The sequence below is a fragment of the Sus scrofa genome, chromosome 9, assembly GCF_054392235.1.
Source record: "Sus scrofa isolate SSC_HxYL_T2T_F1_AM1 chromosome 9, Sscrofa_HxYL_maternal_Yorkshire_Landrace_v2.0, whole genome shotgun sequence".
Lineage (NCBI taxonomy): Eukaryota > Metazoa > Chordata > Mammalia > Artiodactyla > Suidae > Sus > Sus scrofa.
The window spans coordinates 69,948,649-69,974,622 of record NC_139391.1 but is presented as its reverse complement, the minus strand read 5'-3'; the positions used below and the strand labels follow the sequence as shown (position 1 = coordinate 69,974,622).

Here is a 25,974-nt window from a genome sequence, read left to right as displayed (position 1 = left end):
TAAATTGCCTAATGCGGCTTTGCTATGGCAGCACAAACTCCTGTGTTTAAAGAGCACGGTGTTGCCGAGGCACTTCCCCCACAGGGCGAGCCAGTGGTGGAGGCGCATACAGATGAGGCGTGGGGCCTGGCCCCTGCCCGCAGTGGCCGCCCCACCAGACACACACACACTGCAATAGACTCGGGTCTGGTTTTCCTGGGAACGGATTTAATCCTTGCTAAGCGTGCTGAGCTGAGGCTTTAGAAAGGGGAGACCTGGGGGCATTTGAGCAGAGCAGAGCTGGCCAGCTGATTTGGCAGTGGGTCCCAGGCCCAGCCCTGGACACTCAGGGCTGTCCTAGGAGGCCTGGGCAGCCGGGTGTCGCCCCAGCTGTAAGCAGCTGCCTCCATGTCCCCTAGCGCTCGTCCAAATACGTTTGTCTGCATGTGCCACGACCCAAGAAGGGTTGGGAAACCCTGGATGAGAGTCTGATTGGTTTTTGTTTTTGTTTTTTTTGTTTTTGTTTTTTGTCTTTTTGCCTTTTCTAGGGGCGCTCCTGTGGCATATGGAGGTTCCCAGGCTAAGGGTCTAATCGGAGCTATAGCCACTGGCCTACTCCAAAACCACAGCAACGCGGGATCCGAGCCACATCTGGGACCTACACCACAGCTCACGGCAATGCCGGATCCTTAACCCCCTGAGCAAGGCCAGGGATCGAACCTGAAACCTCATGGTTCCTAGTCGGATTCATTAACTACTGTTCTGAGTCTGATTGGTTTGATGAGAAAAGGGCTGTGTTCTTTCACACATGGGAGGTGGAGGAAAGAGAAACTCACTTGCTTATGGATTTTTCCTTTAGACTCAGTAGTTGTCAGTCCTGGGTTCACAGCAAAGCCAGCTGAGGATTCCACCCCCCCCCCCCATATCTTTTTATGAAAGATTTCAAATATATAGAAAAGTTGAAGGAATTTTACAATGAACAGCCGCTTACCCGCTCCCTGGACTCTACCATGAACCTTTTACTAGATGTGCTTTTTCGCATCTCGCCATCTCTCCCTCAGTCCGTCTTACTTTTGGTACATTTCAAAGGAAATTGCAAACGTTACTGCACTTCCCCTTAAATACTTCAACAGCTATAGAGTTCAACGTTATTTTACAACTTTGTTTCTCTTTTTGATGTAAGATTTACAAACAAATTCTGGAGAGGTTTTGTTTTGTTTTTTTTTTTTTAAATCCCATGCCTGCATTGTACCCCCAGAGATTGATTTAATTGGTCTGGAGTGGGTATTGGCATCAGTATATTTTAAAAGATTCCCTTTTGAATCTATGGTGCCACCAGCATTGAAAAACAGGTAGCAGAAGGCAAAGGATGGCTTTTTCTTTTTTCCTTTTTGTCTTTCCTAGGGCACTCTCGGCATATGGAAGTTCCCAGGCTAGGGGTCGAATTGGAGCTATAGCCGCTGGCCTACGCCACAGCCCCAGGAACTCGGGATCTGAGCCGCACCTTCGACCTACACCATGGTTCATGGCAACGCCAGATCCTTAACCCACTGAGCGAGGCGAGGGATTGAACCCGCGTCCTCATGGATACTGGTCAGCTTCTCTTCCACTGAGCCACAGTGGGAACTCCAGGATGGTCATTTTCATTTCCCCCAAGGAGAGTGTGGAGCTCTGGTTGGCCCCTGCTTATCCTTCCAGTCCGACTCTTCTCACTTCGATGTCTCCATGTGGAGATCGCAGGCTCATGTTCATGCTGCTTTGAGGATGGACCCCTGCGTGCATGTGAGTCCACTTATCTCCCATTATAGGGTCTCATCATCTCTATTTCCCATGTGGCAGAGTCCACATCTGCTTCAGATATTGTACAGGTCACAGCAGTGAAGTCAAATTTTCTTATGATGACTAGGATGGTGACAGTGGATGGAGGGATAAAGGCGCTAGTGGAGGATGTTTGATGTGTGGTGATGGCAGTGAGCCTGGGAGTCCCAGGGATCACAGCTGAGGACAGTGGCGATAGCGGGGCTGGGGATATTGATAGAGATGGTGTGCTGCAGGTGGGGTGACCACTGTGGCGGTGTGCTGGTAAATCTCAGGCGGCAGCATGGTGGTGGTGGTGATCTTGGTGACGCGGCTGCTGTATCCCTTCCTGTGAGGCTGGTGAGCAAACAGATGCCCATTCGACACACTGATCTGGGAAGAATGTTGGTTGTCATATGGTCCCTCCATTCAAAGACCGCCCCCCCAACTGCCGCAAAGTGCAGCTCCTTCCAAAATTCTGAGAGGCCACCTGAGGACCTCATCCTCCCTGGAGCCCTGGGAGAAGCCCAGACAGAGCGGCAGCCCCATGCTCGACTACTCTGTTCCCTTGCACTTGAACGAGACACAGCTCGAGCATTAGGTACGAGTGGATCATTAGGAACGTTTACTTAAGACGAACAGCTCTGAGCCAGCTGGACTTGGGATGCCAGCCATCTTATGATCGATAGAGATTTTATTTGCTGCCTGCGTGGTTTCCTGTTCCTTTCATGCCTAGTAAGCTTGAGGGAGGACAAAGGAAAAATGCTCTGGTTCCCCCTTAACCCAGGCAGTGTGGGGCTGAGGGCTTCAGCACCCCAGCACGCCTCTCTCTCACCACAGTACACAGCTGGCACCCCTCTGCATCCGCCTGTGCTCCTGGGATGACAATGAGGTTGGCTAAGATATACTCTCTATATTTACTATATATCTCTATGTGAAGAGGCCCAGGAATTGATGCTGAAAAATACTTTAAAATAATGTTGTCCAAACCTTTCATTTTACAGATGAGAAAACCGAGTGGGCAGCAAATAAAATCAACACTAAAAATAGCCTTCATGATAAATCCAAAAGAGAAAGACAAATGCCATATATCACTTATGTGTGGAATCTAAATTATGACAGAAATGAATTTATTGACCAGTCAGAAAGAGACTCACAGACATAGAAAACAAACTTATGGTTACCAAAAGGATAAGGGGGTGGCGAAGGGATCAATTAGAAGTTGTGGTTTAGTGAGTACAAATGACTGTTGTGTGCAGTAGACTGGAGTTCCCGTGGTGGCTCAGCGGAACCCACTAGTATCCATAAGAATGCGGGTTCGATCCCTAGCCTCGCTCAGCAAGTTAAGGATCTGGCATTGAGGTGAGCTGTAGGTGTAGGTCACAGATGTGGCTCGGATCTGGCGTGGCTGTGGCTGTGGCGTAGGCCGACAGCTACAGCTCCGATTCGACCTCAAGCCTGGGAGCTTCCATATGCCACAGGTGTGATCCTAAAAAGAAAAAAAAAATTTTTAAATAGACAAACAACAAGGTTCTACTGTGTCGTATTCAATATCCTGTAATAAACCATAATGGAAAAGAATATGAAAAAGAATATGTATATATATGCATAACTGAATCACTTTGCTTTACACCAGAAACCAACACAACATTGTAAATCAGGTGTACTTCAATTTTTTAAAAAACACCCTGCTTGCCTCTAATGAGACCAAGACCCCTCACACCTGTGATCTGCCTGGATTTTCAGACCAGCCCTGCAAGCGGGCAAGGAACCTCCTGCCCATCCGACAGATGGCTCCTGAGTCCCTTCCCAGATTCCTTCCACTAGCAGTGAGCCTAGGTGGTATTTGTGTAGCATTCACAGCTCCTAGCATATTTCACACTTGTGTTGTCATTCAGTCCAAACCGGATCTCTGGGCAAAAGACAGAAGGCACTAGTCTTATCCCATTTCTCAGAGATGAAAAGTGAGGCTCGTGGCAGTTAAGCGTTTTGTCAAGCTTGCCAAGCATTTGCCAAGTCAGGATCCCAGCATGCGTTTCCTGGAGCTGCTGTGTCCAAGTACTACAGACTGGACTAGATGGCTTAAAATGACGGAACCCTAATTGTCTCCGATTCTGGAGGCTAGACAGCTAAAATCAGTGAGGCGACCAGACTGGGCTCTTTCTGAAACCTGTAGGGGAGAACGCTTCCTTGCCTCTCCCAGTCTGTCTAGTGCTGGCTTCCTGGGCTCGAAACTGAAACACTTTGGTCTCCATCACTGCATCGAATTCTCCCTGTGTCTCTGTCCAAACTTTCCTCTTTTTTTTTTTTTTTTTTTTTTTTTTTTGGAATTTTGTCTTCTTAGGGCTGCACCTGCAGCATATGGAGGTTCCCAGGCTAGGGGTCTAATCAGAGCTGTAGCTGCCACCCTACTCCACAGCCATAGCAACGCAGGATCTGGGCCGCATCTGCGACCTACACCACTGTTCACGGCAACGCCGGATCCTTAACCCACTGAGCGAGGCGAGGGATCGAACCCACCACCTCATGGTTCCTAGTTGGATTCGTTTCCTCTGCGCCACGACGGGGAACTCCTAAACTTTCCTCTTCTTATAAGGATACCAGTCACTGGATTCAGGCCACCCTAACCCTGTATGACCTCATCTTTACTTGAATACATCTGCAAAGACCCTGTTTCCAAATTAAAGTCACATTCACATGTTCCGGGAGTAGGATTTCACTGTATCTTTTGGGGGAGGTTGGTGGGGGGGAACACAGTTCAGCCCATAGCAGTCCCTGACCTAAGCCAGTGGCCTTCTGCCCTGCTCTTTGCACCCTGTGCTCCATCCCATGCATTTTTCCTTCTCGCCTTCTACTACCAAGGCCGAGGTGCTCCCCTCTCCTGCAGTGCAGAGAGTGGGGCTGGCTGGGAGCACTTTCATCTTCAGCTCTTCCCAAATGATTACCAGCTACTAAGGTGGAATCATGAAATATGGGTGGGCTTTTTGTCTTTTTTACTCCCAGACAGTAAAAATCATTAAGGCTTGCTCTTAATTAGTTTCATTTCGAAGCTTCTAAATATTGATTTAACCTACACTCCTTTGTACTTGCTGCAGTCACTGAATTATGCCTGTTATTGATCATGGGATGGAAGCATTCCCATCCGCTGGGCTCTGGGCCCTGGGAGGCACTGGCTCCCCTGCGGGTGTACGGAGCTCAGAAAGCATGGATGGGCTTGCAGGAGAGAAGCCCCTGCCAGATTGGAGAGGGCCTTCCCTTGAAGGAGGGCTGCTCAGCTTAGGCTGGGGGCCAGTTGCTTTCTCTTGGGTTGGCTCAGGCTCAAGGGGATTTGAATAAGGAGGAGTCAGCTGGAAATTTCCCATCCCATTCTGGGCCCGGGGAGAGCTGGGCAGCAGGAGCTGGAGGAGGGTGATGTGGGGTCAGGGTTTAGAGCATGGGCTTTGGTAGCAGCCAGACCTCGTTGGAGTCCTGGCTTTACCAGCTGGGTGTTCTTGCGCAGGGTACCTATCCTCTCACATCTGTGGCATGGGGCTAGTAATCCCCTTATCATTGTGTGGTTGTGAGCACTGAGTGTGACCACTCATGTCAGAGCCCAGCCCAGGGCCAGCTCACAGGCAGCCCTTGGTCACTGGCTACCATTAATAACACTGCGGTGCCACTGAGACAGTAAGTCTGAACTTGGGAGCACAGTGTTTCTCTTAGTCCTGACTCTGTTAACTTGTTTGCTGTATGATCTTGGGCAAGTCACTTAGCTTTTCCATTAAAATGGGAGTAAGGGTATCTAGGACCTTGCAAGGCTATTGTGAGAATCCCACAGGGTCATGGAGATGGAAGAATTTAAATTGCAAGGTGCACCCAGTCACAATAGATACTATTATGGATGGCGAGAGGAGTCACTGCCTTAGATCCTCCTTGGCTGCCCTCTGCTGCAGTATCATGTCCAGACTGTTCCGCCTCCGACCTGCTGCTCCAGTCTCTTCATGTCACCTACAGTCTTGGGAACTAAGGGGACCACTCAGTTCTTGGAATTCATCTTTTTTTTTTTTTTTTTTTTTTTGTCTTTTTGCCTTTTCTAGGGCTGCTCCCACGGTGTATGGAGGTTCCCAGGCTAGGGGTCCAATCAGAGCTGTAGCTGCCGGCCTACACCACAGCCACAGCAACGCGGGATCCGAGCTGTGTCTGCAACCTACACCACAGCTCACGACAACACTGGATCCCCAACCCACTGGGCAAGACCAGGGATCGAACCCGAAACCCTATGGTTCCTAGTTGGATTTGTTAACCACTGCGCCACGACGGGAACTCCTAGAATTCATCATTTTTATCCCAGGACCTTTGCTCCTGGCACCCCCAGTATGTGTAGAGTATCTTCCATCATCTGTGTATCTGCCGACCTACTGATTCAGGCAGCACTTCCCTGGGAGGTTTTTGTGGGTTCGTTTTTCGGTTTTTGTTTTTTGTTTTTGTTTTGTTTTTTTGCTTTTTAGGGCTGCGCCCATGGCATATGGAGGTTCCCAGGCTAGGGGTCAAATCGGAGCTGTAGCTGCCAGCCTACACCACAGCCACAGCAACTCGGGATCCAAGGCGAGTCTGTGACCTACACCACAGCTCATGGCAACGCCAGATCCTTAACCCACTGATCGAGGCCAGGGATCGAACCACAACCTCATGGTTAGTAGTTGGATTCATTTCTGCTGCGCCACAAAGGGAACTCCTCCCCGGGAGTTTTTTAAACAACTTTATTGAAGTGCATTACCTACCATCACATCTATTCATTTTTAGGCTATAATTCCATAACTTTGAGAAATTTCCTCTGAATTTTTGCCCAGCTTCCCTCATGAGGCAGAATCATATTCTCTCCTCTAGGCTATGTCCCTGTTGCCCTTGGTAAGTACTTCTGTGACAAATCGCATCATACTTCAGTAGAGTGGGGTTTTGTTTGTTTATTTTGTTTTGCTTTGCTTTTTAGGGCCACACTCGCAGCATATGAAAGTTCCTAGGCTAGGGGTCGAATTGGAGCTGCAGCTGCCTACACCACAGCCACAGCAATGCCAGATTCTTAACCCACTGAGTGAGGCTGGGGATCAATCCTGAATCCTCATGGATACTAGTCGGGTTCTTAACCTACTGAGCCACAGCAGAAACTCCAATAGAGTGATTTTTTTGTTTTTGTTTTTGGCTGCGCCATGGCATGCAAAGGTTCTTGGGCCAGGGATCGAACCCACACCACAGCAGTAACCAGAGCCACAGCAATGGCAACACTGGGCCCTTACCCTGATGAGCCACCTGGAACTCCTAGAGTGGATTTTTTAAATTTGTGACTCCCGGAGTTCCCGTCGTGGCTCAGTGGTTAACTAATCCAACTAGGAACCATGAGGTTGCAGGTTCGATCCCTGGCCTTGCTCAGTGGGTTGAGGATCCAGCGTTGCCATGAGCTGTGGTGTAGGTCACAGACGAGGCTTGGATCCCGCATTGCTGTGGCTGTGGTGTAGGCCGGCGGCTACAGCTCCGATGGGACCCCTAGCCTGGGAACCTCCATATGCCGCAGGAGCGGCCCAAGAAATGGCAAAAAGACAAAAAAAAAAAAAAAAAATCTGTGACTCCCATCTACTCTCCCCATGACCTTGTATCCCTAGCCCCTCACAGTGCCAGCATACAGGTGGGGCTCTATTAATGCTCACCGAGTAGAGCCTTGCCTTATGGGCACAGGACAGAGAAGGTGAGAGGGGTCTGGAATATGCACCTCTTATCTATCAGGATAATGATAAGAAGGTCATGATATACATGGTTTTAATTGAGTGTTCTAGGTGGTGATGTGCTTGTTTACAGAATTCTAATCTCAGCTGGAGGGGCCTGAGAGATTCACCCAGAGATTCTCCAAAACGGGCATACATTAGAAGTACTTGGAGGCTTTGGAGTTCGAGTCGTGGCACAGTGGTTAACGAATCCGACTAGGAACCATGAGGTTGCAGGTTCGATCCCTGCCGTTGCTCAGGGGGTTAAGGATCCGGCGTTGCTATGAGCTGTGGTGTAGGTTGCAGATGCGGATCCCACATTGCTGTGGCTCTGGTGTAGGCTGGTGGCTACAGCTCCAATTCGACCCCTAGCCTGGGAACCTCCATATGCTGCAGGAGCAGCCCTAGAAAAGGCAAAAAAGAAAGAAAAAGAAAAGAAGTACTTGGAGGCTTTGCTCAAACACCGGTAATTAGGCTCCACCCTCCTAGTTCCTGATTTTGGAGGTCTGGGGTAGGCTTGAGAATCTGCAATGCTTTTTTTTTGCTTTTGCTTTTGCTTTTTAGGGCCACACCCAAGGCATATGGAGCTTCCCAGCTAGGGGTCCAATCGGAGCTGCAGCTGCCAGCCTACCCCACAGCCACAGCAACACTAGATCTAAGCTGTGTCTGCAACCTACACCACAGCTCACAGCAGTGCTGGATCCTTAACCCACTGAGCGAGGCCAGGGGTCAAACCTGCGTCCTCATGGATGCTAGTTGGATTCGTTACCCCTGAACCATGAGAACTCCAAGCATCTAACACGTTTCCAGTGATGCTGATGCTGCTGGTCCAGGGGCCTCAGTTTTAGAACCACTGCTTTACCCACCCCCCTTTATTTCACAGATGAGGAGCCCAAGGCCTGGAGAAGGAAGAGACCCTATTCCAAGATCTGTCCCCGGGCCAGGACTGGAACCCAGCCCTGTCCTGTCCTATGTCCTTTAGCCACCAGTTCCTATGCCCTGACCTCCACCTCCCACCCTGACCTCAGAGAAGCTGGATGGGGGTATGGAAGGTCAGGCAGGGCTTCTGACAGATGCTGCACAGGCCTGACCCCGAGCTGAGGAGGGGGGACGTCCACGGGAGGGGGAGCAGGTGAAGGCATGGGCCAGGCAGGCCTGGAGGAGGTGATGAGGACTGACAGGCCATTCTCACTGCAGTTAGTGGGGGGCAGAAACCCCCACGGCGGAGTCTCAGCTGCAGCCATTTATCTCGCAGGCTTGCCCGAGACAGCTGACAGAGGGAGAAGGCAGTGAGCCCCGCCGAGACCAAGGCTCCTTCCGCCGCGTGATTTATCTCTGAGCTTCATCTGGCAAACCTGCTGATGAAACGAGTCTCCTTTTCTCTCCGCCTCATCAATTTTCATTCTGATTTCATTTTCTTTTTCCGTTAGAAGAGCTTTGGCCTTTCTCCTTGTTTAACTGGTCTGTTCCCCGTTTGCTCTGCCTCTTTCTCCTCAGCCACCCGGGGCCCCAGACCCTCTACCCAGGCACCCCCCACCCCCCACCATGCATCCCTTGGCCTCCCTAGCCATTAGTTCTGGGATGCAAGCGACACAGTTGCCCTCGAGGGGCTTGTAGGCTGAGAGAGCAGGGGGGCAGCAGAGTGGATGTAGGTTCTTCCAGAGTAGGAGAAGGAGCAAGGGATTGATTAGTTGGGGGTGGGCAGTGGGTGGTCAGGGGGAGGAGGGGGTTGTGCCAGTGTGATCTCAGAGATGGGAAGGAATTCCCAAGATACACAAGCAATGAAAGGGACTTCTAGGATAAAGCCCCTGCATGTGCAAAGGCACTGGGGCAGGAAAGAACATTGCTTGCCTCTCTCTGAAGCCTTCCCCCTCCTTCCACCTGCACTCAGCACCCAAGGATCCACTGTGTCTGATGGGCTGCAGAAGGGAACCTTTCAAGAATGCTGTAGGAGGAGTTCCCGTTGTGGCTCAGTGGTTAACGAATCTGACTAGGAACCATGAGGTTGCGGGTTCGATCTCTGGCCTTGCTCAGTGGGTTAAGGATCCAGTGTTGCCATGAGCTGTGGTGTAAGTTGCAGACGCAGCTCGGATCCTGGGTTGCTGTGGCTCTGGTGTAGGCTGGTGGCTACAGCTGCGATTCAGCCTCTAGCCTGGGAACCTCCATATGCCGCGGAAGCGGCCCAAGAAATGGCAAAAAGACAAAAAAAAAAAAAAAAATGCTGCAGGAGTTTCGGTTGTGGCGCAGCAGAAACAAATCCAGCTAGGAACCATGAGGTTGTGGGTTTGATCCCTGGCCTCGTTCAGTGGGTTCAGGATCCAGTGTTGCCGTGAGCTGTGGAGTAGGTCACAGATGTGGCTCAGATCTTGTGTTACTGTGGCTGTGGTGTAGGCTGGCAGCTGTAGCTCCAATTGGACCCCTGGCCTGAGAGCCTCCATATGCTGCGGATGCGGCCCTGAAAAGGGAAAAAAAAAAAAAAAAGAATGCTGCAGTGTCTGTGTAGAACCCCCTCCCTGATTCTAGAAAGGGCAGGGGGATTATACAGAGGGAGGTGGAAGAGGCTTGTGGTCAGCAGCAGGGCTTGGCCGCCCCTCTGGCTTGGGGCTGTGGCCAGTATGGAACTCTGTGCGCTGCTGTCAAGCTGGGACATTTCGAGCTCTGCCCGGGGCTTTTGACTCTTCCAAGAAGCAGCTGGACAAATGCAGGAGCTGCTCACCTGAGCCAGGAAGAGTGAGCTGTTTATTGGGTGAGAGTGTGTTGGACATTGGTGATCTATAAATGAACTGAGTTCTAGCGCTGTCCCGAAGGCAAGAAACAGGACCTCAGTTGGAGGCCTGGGGAATGCTTAGAGTTGACCCATGTCCGTCTGGAAGGAAGTCAGCCTGAGATGCCTCCATTAGACGCCACATGTCCGGCCATCTGGTGCGATCCCGGTAGATCCGGGGCCTAGAAGCCAGGGCTTGTGCCTCACACAAACTGAGGCAGATGAAAAGAGAAGGGGGCTCTACGGAGTGCAGGCATCATCTCTTTCCGATTTCCCCCTGTGAGTCAGGCTCTCTTCCCACGTTACAGAGGAGGAGGAGCCTGAGTAAGGATGCTTCAAGTCATACCTTGACCTTGATGCACCAGGATTCGGGTACAGAACCAACTCCAAAGCCCTCCTTTAAACTCCTAACCTCAGCTCTCAGAGAGGTGGGTGGAGGGTACAGGGTTTCCAGAGGAGGCATCTGAGGGAACTGGGGGCGGGGGTTGGAGGAGGGTGAGGGTGGTACGTCATAGATGGTGTGGAATCCAGAGGCGGAGATTTGAGGCAGAAGTGCCCTGTCCACCGGGGGAAGGGCTAAAGTGGCCAGGCCAGGGGAGCCAGGGCGTGTGCCTACGGAAGGTGCTCCGGGGCTGCTGTGTGTCTCCTTCACAAGCTAGGAAGGGACCCCAAGGGCCTGAGCCCAGACTCTGGTCCCCTGGGCTTCAGGCGCTCTGGAGCAACCAGCCCCCTTCCTCTCGTGTCCTGCCTTTCCTTGCCTTTCTCTCCCTCCTTCCACAGATGTTTTCTGAGTTCCTACTGTGCGCTAGGCTGTCGGCGGAACTGCTAACTTGGTGCACAATTCTTCCTTGGAGGGCCTCACATTCTGGAGGGAGAGACAGACAAGCAAACAGCCGGTTTATGATGGGGGCACTGCTGGGGCACCACGGGAGCCCGGCAGAGGCGTGGAAGGACCAGAGAAGGTTTCCTGAGCATGGGCAGAAGTCTGGCAGCCCATGGCAGTGGGACTCAGCCTGGCACTGCTCTCCATGCCCTGGTTAAGCTGGCTCCACTCCCCTGCAGCCTTTTTGGTGCAGTGCAACCAGGCAGAAATGACTTTGTGTGCTACCCACTGGCACCCTCCACTCCTAATTAAGAAATAACATGGCAGGCTCCCTTCCAGGCAGCAGAGCTCCAAGACCCTGTGCCCAGGGCTGGCCCAGAGACCTGGAAATGTAGATATTTCTTCCTGGGAATAAATCCCATCCCTTCCGGGCCGGGAGAGGGTTTTTATTGGAACACTGACTTCTGTGTTGAGTGGAGGGCAGGAGTGGACAAGAGAAACATCATTCTTTCCCCAGGAGATGCCCTCCCATTTTCCTCCCTGCCCTCTTCCAGTCCCCTCACCATCCTCTGCTCTTGGAAGTCAGCTTCTGGCACCAGAATCAGGGAAATAGAAAGGGTTGTTGTAGGAGACACACCTGGGTTCACACACCTTAGTTCCACTAAGCTTGGGATTTCTCTTCTAAAAGGTACCTACTGGAGTTGCCGTCATGGCACAATGGAAACGAATCCAACTAGGAACCATGAGGTTGCGGGTTCGATCCCTGGCCTCGCCCAGTGGGTTAAGGATCCGGTATTGCCATGAGCTGTGGTATAGGCTGCAAACGCAGCTCGGATCCTGCGTGGCTGTGGCTGTGGCGTAGGCCGGCAGCTTTAGCTCTGATTAGACCCCTAGCCTGAGAACTTCCCTATGCCTCGGGTGCAGCCCTAAATTAAAAAGCAAAATAAATAAATAAATGAAAGGTACCTACTTACAGGGCTGTTGGGAGGATGGGATATGGTACCTTAAGATGCCAGCAAGGAGTCCCCGGTGGCTCAGCAGGTTAAGGATCTGGCATTGTCCCTGCTTTAGCTCAGGTCACTGCAGTGGCATGGGTTCAGTTCCTGACCAGGGAATTTCCACATGCCATGGACACAGCCAGAAAAAAAAAGAAAGAAAAGAGGCCAGCAAATAGAAATCTGGTACATAGAAATAGAAAGCACTCGGGGATGTCATATCTCCCCTCTGACACTTTGATTTATGTCATCCTTCCTTCCAGCGGTGTCAACTAGAGTTGAAGGGACTCACCTCACCAGAAGAGAGAGGCTCTGCAGAATCATTATTTTCAAGCTTTTATAGCTGCAACCCAAGGGCAAAAATGCCTGATTTTGCATCATATCCCTGTCTGTACACAAGTGTGTGTGTGTGTGTGTTTAAAATAGAGGAAAAAACTTCTCAAAACATTGCTTAATCTAGCTACATACAATGCACTCTATTTTTCTGCTTCCTTTTTTTTAAAATGCAGATTGTTATCCACTTTAAATTGTTTTCATGACCCACTAATGGGTTGCATTTCACAGTTCAGGGCTGAAGAAGACCTCCCACCCCTACCGGGAAAGTCTGCACCACACTAGGCTCTGAGATACAAAAATCAATAACAAACCATTCTTTCCTCCAGGAGTTCACCATCTGGTTGAGAACACAGGCTCACAGAATGACAATAAGGCAGGTGCTGTTACCGTAGAGGTTTGTTCGAAGACTCTCAGGCACTGCAGTGGGTGTAATCACCTTCCAGGAGGGCCTCCGGGAAAGGGTCACAGAGGAGGTGGCATTTGGGATGGGTTTTTCTGGCTGGAGAGGAGTTGGATAGTTGAAGCTGTGGAAAGCCTTTGCTGGTGGAGTGAGAGGTCCGAGCTGGGGAAGGAAATAGCAAATCCAGTGTAGCAGGAGCATGGAGGGTCTGGGGACAAGAACATCACTCACAGGTGAGGAGGAGACACCAAAAGAGGCTATTGTAAGAGTCAAGGAGTTCCCATTGTGGCTCAGCAGCAATGGACCCGACTCATATCCATGAGGATGCAGGTTCCATCTCTGGCCTCACTTAAGGATCCAGCATTGGAGTTCCCATTGTGGCGCAGTGGTTAACGAATCTGACTGGGAACCGTGAGGTTGCCGGTTCGATCCCTGGCCTCGCTCAGTGGGTTAAGGATCCGGCATTGCCGTGAGCTGGGGTGTAGGTCACAGATGCGGCTCGGATCCCAAGTTGCTGTGGCTCTGGCATAGGCTGGTGGCTACAGCTCCGATTTGACCCCTATCCTGGGAACCTCCATGTGCCACAGGAGCGGCCATAGAAAAGGCAAACAGACAAAAAAAAAAAGGATCCAGCTTTGCTTGAGCTATGGTGTAGGTCACAGACAATGCTCAGATCTGGCATTGCTATGGCTGTGACTGTGGCCAAAGCTGCAGCTCCAGTTCAACCCCTAGCCTGGGAACTTCCATAGCAGGTGTGGCTATAAAAAGGAAAAAAAAAAAATTTTTTTAAGAGTCAAGACAAGAAGTGAAAAGGGAACGTACGTGGTGAACACTATATTGAATGTGTGTAAGGTGGGAGAGGGAGGGTCAAGATAGCGGAGGCTTCTGGAGTTCCTGTTGTGGCTCAGTGGCTAACGACTCTGACTAGGAACCACAAGGTTCAATCCCTGGCCTCACTCAGTGAGTTAAGGATCTGGCGTTGCCATGAGCTGTGTTGTGGTTCACAGATGTGGCTCAGATCCCGAGTTGCTATGGCTCTGGCGTAGGCTGGCAGCTACAGTTCTGATTAGACCCCTAGCCTGGGAACTTCCATATGCTGTGGGTGTGGCCCTTGAAAAGACAAAAAAAAAAAAAAAAAAGATAGCGGAGGTTTCTAGTCTTGGAGCCTGGTGGCTGGATGGCAGTTCTGCCTGACATGCGAGAGCAGGTTTGGTGGGAGATGTTGGGTTTGGGACAAGTTGAGTGAGCAGAGCCTCTGCTACAGCCAGGTGGAGGGGTCTGGGGTTCTTCAAAGTGAGCCTGGGCCCTTCCTTCCTGGTCACTCTCCCATTTGTCCTCTTGCTTGGTGCCCCAGGTTCTGTAATAAGAGCATCTAGGGATCTGACAGTGGAAAGTGGACAGCAGTGCTGCCCCAGGAGGTGGCCAAGACCCAGCAGGGCTTTGGGGAAGGGCTGCCAGTGGTGCATGGGGCTAGGAGCTCATCCTGCCATCTTCTTGCCTCAAGGCAGTGTGGCACTTGCAGGCCCAGGTCTTAAGGATTCCAACCAAAGAGGGGACCCTGAGACGCAGAGCAATTTCTAGATATGGGAAGGATAAAACAATAAAGAGTAATAAGAGGAACTTGCCTCCCTTCCTGGAGATCACTGATTAAGTGTGAGACCCTGAGAAGCTAGATGCACTATCAAGCAGCAGGATGAATTAAGTGAATTCCAAGTCTGAGGTTCTGAAGTTCCCTAAACCCAGAGGCAACTATTTCTAAAGATCCTGGTCCCAAGGTGTGATGGAGAAGGAAGGGAAATTCTCGGTTTAAAAGATGAAACTGGGGAGTTCCCTGCGTGGCTCAGCGGTTAACGAACCCAGCTAGGATCCATGAGGATGCAGGTTCAATCACTGGCCTCGCTCAGTGGGTTAAGATCCGGCCTTGCTGTGAGCTGTGGTGTAGGTTGCAGATGTGGCTCAGATCTGGCATTGCTGTGGCTGTGGTTTAGGCCAGCAGCTGTAGCTCCAATTTGACCCCTAGCCTGGGAACCTCCATATGCCGTGGGTGGGCCCTAAAAAGAAAAAAGATGAAATTGGGAGTCTCTGCTGTGGTACAGTGGGTTAAGGATCTGGCATTGTCTCTGTGGTGGTGCGGGTTCAATCCTCAGCCCTGTCCAGTGGGTTAAAGGATCTGGTGTTTCTGCAACTGTGGTGTAGGTTGCAGGAACAGCCGGGGTGTGCCCCTGGCCTGGAAACTTCCATACGCCCCCAGCACGGATATTAAAAAGGTGCAGGGGGGCATGAGGGGAGTTCCTTTTGTGGCCCTGTGGGTTAAGAACCTGATGTTGTCTCTGTGAGGATGCAGGTTTGATCCCTGGCCTTGCTCAGTGGGTTAAGGATCTGGCATTGCTGAAGCTGGGGCGTAGATGGCAGATGTGGCTCAGATCCAGCATTGTTGTGGTGTAGGCCAGCAACTGCAGCTCACATTTGACCCCTAGCCTGGGAGTCTTCCATATACTGCAGGTACGGACATAAAAAGAGAGAGAAAAAAAAAGATGAATCTTATGGGTAGTGATAGACATCAAGACAGTGGTTAACTCCCAGTGGGGGCTGGGACATTGACAGGGAAGGGCAGCCCATAGGAACCTCAGGAGGTCTGTCAGTATTTATACTTGCCCTGGGTAGTAGTTGTACTGATATCTACAAATGGAGAAATTCATCAAGCTGCACACTTGGGATTCATACCGTTTATGCAGTCTCCTGTACGGGTGTTGTACCTCAGTAATAGAAAATTTCCTGCAAAAGGTGGGAAATGAGAACTAGGGGCTAAGATGAGACGAAAAGCAATGGGGAAGGGGGCAGCGAAGTTAACTAATAGGCACATCGTAGCCCTGGCATCCTGGGTTCCTCGCAGCAATATTGTGAGAGGATCTCATCCCCATTTCCCAGCTCAGGTCACCTACCTTTGCCCAAGGTCACACACAGTGAGCGGCAGAGCCGGGCTTAAACTCTGATCACAGAGCCCAGGCTCCTTCCGCTCCACCACTCCTCCTTTGCATGAGTTATTTATGGAATTCAGATTCTGGAAGACTAGATAAACACCGAGGTCTCCTCCAGCTCTGAGGTCCTGGTTGTCTGTGATTAAATGAGAGGTGGGAGTGAGGGGCCATGCTCACCTCCCGGGAGGAGCTGGAGGCCAGGTGTACAGATGGAGCCCTAGCCTTCCCTCCCTCTGCATCCCCCCACCCCGTGCTTATCTGCCAGTGAGGAGGCCGGAGTTTATCAACGCTACACTCAATTATGCTGCCCATCTGTCTCCGCAGCTCTGGGGGACCTGGCTCTGCAGCGGGCGGCGAAGGCCAGGCAATCGATCACTGCTCCGCTGCTCCTCCCTCGGGAGGGCTCGCAGCTCAGGGGGCCTGGGCTCGGGGGGCCTGGGCGGAGGCTGCCAGGGAGGGGAGGGGACAGGAGGGGCGGAGGAGAAAGAGACCGAATCCACCCACCACCTGGAGGAGCCGCTGTCAATTATCGCCCCGGAGGCGGGACTGTGCTGGGGGCGGGGCCAGAGACGGAGGGACGCGAGAAGAGCAGGTCCTGCTCCTGAGAACAGCTTCTCCAAAATTCTTCATTCAGTACTTTGCCAAGGGTCTTAGTTTAATGGGGGGGGGGGGGGGGTATAAGGGATCGATTCCATAGTTTCTGCTAAATCCAGGGCGGCTGCCTGGAGGAGGTGGTTCCATCGGGGCTTCCAAGAGAAACTTTGCTCCTGGAGTGGGCAACCTTGCTTCTCTGATGGTGGCCCCAGAGCTTTTCGTCTCTTGTCACAGAAGGCTGTGACTCCAGCGGTCCCTGCACAAAGAGCGGGTCTGAAGGTAGGCTGAGGTCTGTGTGCAGTCTCCTGGCTGTTTGTCCCTGTGGTTCCAGGCCAAGCCACACATAGAGGAACAGTGTCTTCCCCGCGTTGCCAGATGGAGTTGCTCTAGCCAGAAATCAAGAAATGGTGTCTGAGGGGTTCCTTTGGGTAGCTGTGGAGGAGGAGGAGTGGAGGACCAGGTCACCTCTGAAGGAAGTGGCACCTAAAGTGGGCATTTTGGGCCACCAACCCTGCAGTCTGCCAGGCAGTGAGCCTTGGCTGGGCTGCTAAGGGCACGTTATGGAGTCAAAGACCCGAGTTGAAATCCTGACTCCACCACATGAGAAGCTGTGCAGCCTCCACAAGTCACTTAACCCCTCGGTGCCTCAGTTGCTTCCCCTGAAACATGAGACTGAATTATCCTTGCTCTGCCTGCACACGGGGCTGATGGGAGAATTACCCGTGTCACTCTTTGTATCCACTCCCCAGTCCCTTCTGTGTGCTCGATCCCACACTGGGCGCCGAGGGGACTCAGAAAGCATGCAACACATGACCCCTGCCACAAGGAGCTTGAAATCCAGTTGGGGAAAAGGTGCCTGTGATAGTCTGAACTCCCTCTCACCCCGAGAGATGATAGATAAAAGACAATTAGCTTTCTCTGCCGCTCTCGGCAGAAATTGCTAATCAAGCCTGCGTGAGTGGGCCATGTGCAAGACAGTCGTAAGTGGTGATGGCAGGTGAGTGGGCAGCTCTGAATTCTATCCTAGAAAGGGGCTGTGTGCTCAGCAGTGAGGAGGAGGACTTGCCGGGTCTTTGCCAAGCCTTGGGACCAGAGGTGCGTGCATGTGTACTTGAGTCATCCAGCCGCGGCCCGTCTCTGCATGCTGAGCCCCAGCCCTGGGCTCCTGGCTGAGGGGCAGGAGCCCTGGCTCACCTCCCAGCCCAGCTGCAGGGGCAGGGAGGAGAATGAGCCTGGGGTGGAGGGGAAGGCGTGTCTCTGGACATGGTTTTTGGTATGTGTGTGTGTTATTTGTAAGCTTGATTTTCCTTTCATATATGACATTTTCTTTATGCCCAGATATTAATTGTGTGGGGCTTCTGCTTTTTTCCTCCTCTTTCAGACAACAAGAGACCTCTTATTTGTTGAGGGGGAGGTGCATGTGTGTTATTTGGACCCTAGAAATTAACTTTTAAATGGCTTCTCGCGGGGTTCCCATTGTGGCGCAGTGGTTAACGAATCTGACTAGGAACCATGAGGTTGAAGGTTCGGTCCCTGGCCTCGCTCAGTGGGTTAAGGACCCGGCGTTGCCATGAGCTGTGGTGAAGGTTGCAGACGCAGCTTGGATCCTGTGTTGCGGTGGCCCTGGCGTAGGCTGGCGGCTACAGCTCCGGTTGGACCCCTAGCCTGGGAACCTCCATATGCCGCGGGAGCAGCCCAAGAAATGGCAAAAAGACAAATAAATAAATAAATGGCTTCTCGCTTCTCTCCATACAGTTGAGCATCTGGAGGATGAAGGTACTAGGACAGGTGTTGGAGGAGTGACGCCTGGGCTCAGGCAGGGTCTGAAGCCCTTTTCCAGCCACCGCAGTCTTCTCTCCCCTAATCATTTTGCATGTTTGGTGCTGCCAGAGTGGCACCCTTAAAGACAGGACGTTTCTTCTATTTCTGCTCACAGCTCCCCGTCTCACCTGGGGGGCGACCCTGAGCCCACAGGGGGCAGGCTTAATAGGGGCTTGTTGAACCCCGGGATCCCACTTCTATCCCCTCTAAGAAGTCTGGAGAGCTTCCCAAGCCAGGGGGATGAAGGGAACTAGCACTTATTGAGCTTTCTCTGTGTGCACCCCACTCGGCTCCTTTAATCCTAATGACATCCTCATTTTTTTCATAAGGAGCAGATGCTCGGAGAAGTCACAGCTTTTCCCAGGGTGCTCTGGGAATAATAGTACGATCTCTTCACTAGTGGGTTCTGTTGTCTCGGGTCAGGCCTGGGCAGGAGGCAGGGGCTTCTGGTACATTACATACGTATGGTAAGACAGCAGACCTAGTTCCATGACGGGCCCATCCCAGGACTCACCTGGTGCCTCTCCACCCGCATAGCCCACTGCAGAATCCCCAACCCGCTTCCCGACTACCACGCACCAGCCTGGCTGGCCGAATTCCCCAGGCTCCCCTCTGCCCATGTACACAGGTGTGCATGCATGTGTGCACGTGTGTTTGTTTGCCCTGAGCTTTAAGTGTCAGCGTACACACACTCACCCCCACGCAAAACCTCTGTGCATTTTAAGTCATGTTGTTTTTCCCACCTTCAGAAATAGCTGCAGAAGAAGGTGGGCAGCAGGCGTGCCGCTCCCGAGCTCGATTGAGGGAGGCCTCCTGCTGCTCCCCTCCCAGCCCCAGTGTCCTGGAAGAGGAATGAAGTGGGCAAAGAACACCCCTGGCCAGCTGAGAGGCATCGGCCTGGGCAGTGGGGGGGACACAGCTCCCACCTTCCCTAGCTCCCTACTGGGAAGTCATCTCCTCAAGGGGCAAGAAAGGGCACCCAGCCCGCTGCTTCAGCAGCCAGTATGGCCCAGAGTGCCAGGGTGGGCTCGGGCCAGTTCTTGGGGCCAAGAAGTACAGTGTAAATGGCAGAACCTCTGGATTCCTGTGTCCTGCCACTTAACCAGCTGTGTGGCTTGAGCCAAATTCCTTAACCTCTTCCAAACCTCAGTTTCTTCTTCTGCAAAATAGAGGTATTAATGCTTATTTGTAGACTCTTTATGAGGAGTAAATGCTTTTTTTTTTTTTTTTTTTTTTTTTTTTTTTTTTTTTTTTAACGGTCTCACCCTCGGCATATGGACGTTCCCGGCTAGGGGTCAAATGGGAGCTCCAGCTGCCAGCCTACACCACAGCCACAGCAACACAGGATCTGAGCCACATCTTCTGATCTACACCATGGCTCACAGCAACGCCCCATCCTTAACCCACTGAGGGAGGCCAGGGGTCAAACCTGCAACCTCATGGTTACTAGTTGGATTCATTTCTACTGCATCACAATGGGAATTTCTATGAGAAGTAAATGAGATGTCCTGGCAAATCACAGGTGTTCAATGACAGTGCCCTCCCTGGCACCTGCAGCTGGAAAACCTACTCAGTCTGACCTCCACTCAGGAGTCAGGCCAGGCCCAGAAGGCCTCCTCTCTCCGCCCTCTTGGTTCTAGGCTAAGGCTGGACCTGCCTCTTGGGTGAGGTAGCCTGGCCAAGGGTTCTGCTAGAGAACCTGGATTGATTGCCCATACCTGGGAGGGAGGAATAACGATGGCTTGGATTCTAGATTGATCCCTGGGACCACAGAGATCGATTTAAACCCTCACTGGACATCTGCCCTGGGCTACAAGAATGGTAATGAGCAAGACAGGTCCCCAAGTGGGGAGACAGTTCCACATGATGTGATCAGGGCTGTGACCAAAAAAAGCATGGGGCATTGTGAGAGCATAAGGCAGGCCCCTTAGCCATCCAGGAATGGGGAAGGTGAAGCAGCTTTCTGTAGGAGGTGACTGACTTTAAGTTGAGTCTTGAAGAACAGGTGGGAGTTGTCTAGAAGACAGTGAGGAGGAGACAGGAGGTGGGGGGTGGGGGAGGGCTGTCAGGATAACTTCAACCTGAAAGGTTGGTCACAGTGGGTCAGTGGGATGGCAAAAGCCGGAACTAGCTAAGGCCAGATCACATAAGGTCTTACCTGCAGGGCTGAGGAGTTCACAACCCAGGCTTCTTCTTCTTTTTCTTCTTTTTTCTTTTTGTTTTTATTTGTTTGTTTGTTTGTTTGTTTGGCTGTGCCTGCAGTGTGTGGAAGTTCCCAGGCCAGAGATCAAACCTAACTCAGTGACAATGCTGAGTCCTTAAACCACTAGGCCACCAGGAAACTCTCACACCCAGGCTGCTTAACCCCACCACCTCCTCCTGGCAGCTCAGACCCGCTTTTGGTAGGGAAGTTGGCAAAAACCAAAGCTGTCCCCCACCCCAGGAGAGCCTAAGCAGACACCAGATGACCCCATACTCACTTCCCTAGCCTGTCTTGGTATGGGGTCAGGGTCACTGCCTTTCAACTTCCAGAATTCCGAGAGCTCACCCTGGAATTCAGAAGCTGCACTTGTTTCTAGCAGCCTCTACCCACCCGGCTCAGAGGGATACCTGAAAACTCCTGCTTTATTTCCCATTTACTCAGTGAGGGAGTGGGGACAGATGAGGAAGGTTGGAGAATCTACTCCACGTCTCTCTGGGCTTAGAAGGACTCTGAAGATGGCAACCATTCCAGCCATCCCCTCTCCTCCACACACACACCTTCCCTGAGTTATTCTGGAAGCTTCCAAGGCTCACTCTCTCACTCCTTCCCTAAAGGCTCATAGCCACTCACTCCCCCAGCAGATGGAAGAAAAAGACAATAAAGCCTGACTAAGGACAGTAGGGCAGAACCCCGCAGCCCTGGCTCTGACCCTGTCCGTGCCTCTCCGCTCCTGTGGCCTCTTGAGTCAAACAAGGGAGACACGGGAGGAGTGAGCAGACTCGCCTTCTCACCAGCTCCTTAACTCTGCATCCTCTTCTTCCAGGACCGCCCTGATGGCGCATGGCAATGAGTAAGCAGACCCAGCACCAGCGGACAAGGATGGAGAGCCGCACCCGGGGGGGCCAAAAGTAATGCCCACCCAGCCCTGCGTAGAATGACTGCCCTAGGAGGGTGGTTCCCTGGGCCCTGGCAGGGCTGCTGACCCTCAGCCTGCAAATTGCTAAGAGCACAAGGACTCGAGACTCTTCTTGTGGAGGGTCCCCTGCCCCGCCGCTCCACCATGAGGCTCCTCGTGGCCCCCCTCTTGCTAGCTTGGGTGGCTGGTGCCACTGCCGCTGTGCCCGTGGTACCTTGGCGTGTGCCCTGCCCGCCTCAGTGTGCCTGCCAGATCCGGCCCTGGTATACACCCCGATCGTCCTACCGCGAGGCCACCACCGTGGACTGCAATGACCTATTTCTGACAGCTGTACCCCCTGCGCTGCCCGCCGGCACGCAGACCCTGCTGCTACAGAGCAACAGCATCGTCCGCGTGGACCAGGGTGAGCTCGGCTACCTGGCCAATCTCACAGAGCTGGACCTGTCCCAGAACAGCTTTTCAGACACCCGAGACTGTGACTTCCGGGCCCTGCCCCAGCTGCTGAGTCTGCACCTGGAGGAGAACCAGCTGACCCGGCTGGAGGACCACAGTTTTGCAGGGCTGGCCAGCCTGCAGGAACTCTATCTCAACCACAACCAGCTCTATCGCATCGCCCCCCGGGCCTTCGCCGGCCTCAGCAACCTGCTGCGGCTGCACCTCAACTCCAACCTGCTGAGGGCCGTTGACAGCCGCTGGTTCGAGATGCTGCCCAACCTGGAGATCCTCATGATTGGTGGCAACAGGGTGGATGCCATCTTGGACATGAACTTCCGGCCCCTGGCCAACCTGCGCAGCCTGGTGCTCGCAGGCATGAACCTGCGGGAGATCTCCGACTATGCCCTGGAGGGGCTGCAAAGCCTGGAGAGCCTCTCCTTCTACGACAACCGGCTGGCCCGAGTGCCCCGGCGGGCGCTGGAGCAGGTGCCCGGGCTCAAGTTCCTAGACCTGAACAAGAACCCGCTCCAGCGAGTGGGGCCCGGGGACTTTGCCAACATGCTGCACCTCAAGGAGCTGGGGCTGAACAACATGGAGGAGCTGGTTTCCATTGATAAGTTTGCCCTGGTCAACCTCCCTGAGCTGACCAAGCTGGACATCACCAACAACCCCCGGCTGTCCTTCATCCACCCCCGCGCCTTCCACCACCTGCCCCAGATGGAGACCCTCATGCTCAACAACAACGCTCTCAGTGCCTTGCACCAGCAGACAGTGGAGTCCCTGCCTAACCTGCAGGAGGTGGGTCTCCATGGCAACCCCATCCGCTGTGACTGCGTCATCCGCTGGGCCAATGCCACGGGCACCCGCGTCCGCTTCATCGAGCCTCAGTCCACGCTGTGCGCCGAACCGCCAGACCTCCAGCGCCGCCCAGTGCGGGAGGTGCCCTTCCGGGAGATGACGGACCACTGCCTGCCCCTCATCTCCCCCCGCAGCTTCCCCTCCAGCCTCCAGGTGGCCAGTGGAGAGAGCCTGGTGCTGCACTGCCGGGCGCTGGCTGAACCGGAACCTGAGATCTACTGGGTCACTCCAGCAGGGGTTCGACTGACGGCTGCCCGGGCAGGCAGGAAGTACCGGGTGTACCCCGAGGGGACCCTGGAGCTTCGGAGGGTGACAGTGGAAGAGGCAGGGCTGTACACTTGTGTGGCCCAGAACCTGGTAGGGGCTGACACTAAGACGGTTAGTGTGGTTGTTGGCCGGGCTCCCCTGCAGCCGGGCAGAGACAAGGGATGGGGGCTGGAGCTCCGGGTGCAGGAGACCCACCCCTATCACATCCTGCTGTCTTGGGTCTCCCCACCCAACACAGTCTCCACCAACCTCACCTGGTCCAGCGCCTCTGCCCTTCGGGGCCACGGGGCCACTGCTCTGGCCCGCCTGCCACGGGGTACCCACAGCTACAACATCACCCGCCTCCTTCAGGCCACAGAGTACTGGGCCTGCCTGCAAGTGGCCTTTGCCGATGCCCACACCCAGCTGGCATGTGTATGGGCCAGGACTAAAGAGGCCACTCCTTGTCACAGAGCCTTAGGGGACCGACCTGGGCTCATAGCCGTCCTGGCTCTCGCCATCCTCCTGCTGGCAGCCGGGCTGGCGGCCCACCTTGGCACTGGCCAGCCCAGGCAGGGAGTGTCTGGGAGACCTCTCCTTCCAGCCTGGGCTTTCTGGGGCTGGAGTGCCTCCTCAGTTCGGGTGGTGTCAGCCCCACTGGTCCTGCACTGGAATCCAGGGAGGAAGCCACCCAGGTCCTCAGAGGAGGAGACACTGTCACCACCATTGTCACAAAACTCCTGAAGCCCAGCTTGTTCTCAGCAGTAGAGAAGTAACTAGGATGACTTTTACCAAAAGGGAAGCATTCTGGGCCAGATGCCCTGCCAGGAAAGTAACATGGACCCACGTGCTTGAGGCCTGGCAGCTGGACCAAGACAGCTGGCTTTGTGGCTCCCGGGGGCGCTCTGCAGCCTCTAGAAAGGCACCCTTACCTCCTGGGGCTCCTCTGACGCCTTTCAGAGGAACATCTCCAAGGAACAGGAAGGACTCTGGCTAGAGCCTCCCGCCTCCCCAGTTGTCTGTGTGCTCAGAGGCTCCTGGGCCCCTGCCTGGATGTCCCCTGCCCGTGTCCCCAGGCCCTTGGCCCACAGGATGCACCCCTCTGCTTCTCTGTCTCTGTACAGTCTCAGTTGCTTGCTCTTTCCCCTCCTGGGCAAGGGCTGAAGGAGGCCACTCCTCTGCTCCTTGGGGGCTGCTCCCAAAGCGGATCCCCAGCTGGATCTCAAGGACGTTTGGGAGAGGGATGCCCAGGAACGCTCTGAGGTTGACTTTCTATAGGCCATTTTGTACCTTCGTGGAGAAATGTGTCACCTCCCCCCAACCCAATTCACTCTTTTCTCCTATTTTGTAAAAAATAAAAATAAATAAGATAACAATAATAAGGGGAGGGAAGGAAACGGAAGGAAAATAATCCTTTGAATATTGAGTGTCACTAAAGAGCTTTCTGCTCTGAATCTCTTCAAAGCCTGACACTGATGGAGGGAGGGCCTGGGATGGGAGAGGAGGGAGAAGAAAGAGGGGGACATGGTTCAAGAGGACATGGTTTTTCCCTTTAGGTTTGAATTCTAGCCTCGCCAGGTGCCTCTGGGCCTGCTCCCCGGAGGGTCCCTGGAACTGAGCTGGAGAGCGGTGGGGTGGGGGTAGGGGGACAAAGTGCAGGAAGGGCTGACAGGAGGGGAAAGAAAGAAGGACAGGATGGAGTTCCCATCGTGGTGCAGCAGAAACAAATCCGACTAGGAACCATGAGGTTGCGGGTTCTATCCCTGGCCCCGCTCAGTGGGTTAAGGATCAGGCATTGCCGTGAGCTGTGCTGTAGGTCAAAGATTCGGCTAGGATTTGCAGATGTGGCTCAGATCTGGCAATGCTGTGGCTGTGGTGTAGGCTGGCAGCTTCAGCTCCGATTAGACCCCTAGTCTGGGAACCTCCATATGCTGCAGGTACAGCCCCATAAAGACAAAAGACAAAAAAAAAAAAAAAAAAAAAAAAACTAAAAACACCACACACACAGGAGACAAGAAGGTAAGAAGGTGGGAGAGACAAATAGAGGAAAACCCAGAGATGGAGAGAGTGGAAATTTCCATCACCGAACATTGTCACCCCTTCTCTTTCTGTGATAAGCAATTAACATGCCAGTGCATAGGAAACACTTCCCAGCCTATTTCTAATTAAACAAACCCAAGAGGCAGAGTCATGCAGAGAATTGCAAATCACCAAGACAGCAAGAACTTCAGCTCACTGGGGCAGGAGGGGGTGGTGGGGTGATGGAGAGTTTGGGGAGGGGAGGGCTGAGGGACAAGAAGATTGCTGCCTTTATCTTTCCGGTTCATTTCAGAATAATTTGCCATGAGCCTGGTTTGCTTTTGCAATCTTAAAAAAAAGGGGGGGGGGATTAACTTCTCAGGACCAAACGTGAAAAGGAATGTCAGTTGGAAAAACACTAGAGCCAAGGGAGGAGGGGGCTGCCGTGAGCAGCCAAGGGGTGGTTCCAGAGCAAGAGCCTGCTGGCCCAGAGCTCTTGTTTCTGAGTTGGGTCTCTTGAGACCAGAAAGATGCAACGTGTGAACCTGAGGGCTCCTGTGCTACAGACACATGTAGCCGACTTCTTGGAAGCCGCTCTAAGCCACCCTTGAGATTGCAGGTGTATTCAGAGGTGGAAGCCAGACCAGTAAGCAGAGCACCAGGCCTATGGAACCTAGAAAGAGAACACTTACCCCAAGCCCGAGGGGGATGCTCCTCTGTTGGTGGGCACAAAGAGAGCAGAGTTCTCTGAAGACTTTCAGCAAACAGCCATTTTGGTAAACTGCTTGGGCCGGGGTTCTCACACATCAGCCTGCGTCAGAATCACTAGCTCACAGACGGCTGGTTCTAACCCCAGATCTAGAGCTGGCTGGGGCCTGAGAATGTGCATTTCTGGCAAGTTTTCAGGTGATGCTGCTGCTACTGCTTTGGGGACCACTTTGAGAACCACGGAGCGCCATCCTGTGGTGGCTAGAAGGTTTCACTCCTGTGCCCCAGGAAGTTTATAGACAGAGGTATAGGTTATGGCCCCATGAGATGCTTGGGGGAGGGGCTGCAGAATGGTCCCTAGGCTCCT

General features: G+C 53.0%; 1 protein-coding gene across 1 annotated transcript in view; it reads left to right on the top strand.

Moving 5' to 3' along the window:
• Window positions 1–24,288, top strand: part of LRRN2 (leucine rich repeat neuronal 2) — a 73,703-nt gene extending 49,415 nt beyond the window's left edge. Inside the window, exon 2 of the mRNA XM_003130101.7 lies at window positions 21,249–24,288. Within this exon, the coding sequence (XP_003130149.3) occupies window positions 21,486–23,624 (2,139 nt within the window). The 5' untranslated portion in view covers window positions 21,249–21,485 and the 3' untranslated portion in view covers window positions 23,625–24,288. The remainder of the gene's footprint in view (window positions 1–21,248) is intronic.
• The last annotated feature ends 1,686 nt before the right edge of the window (window positions 24,289–25,974 follow it).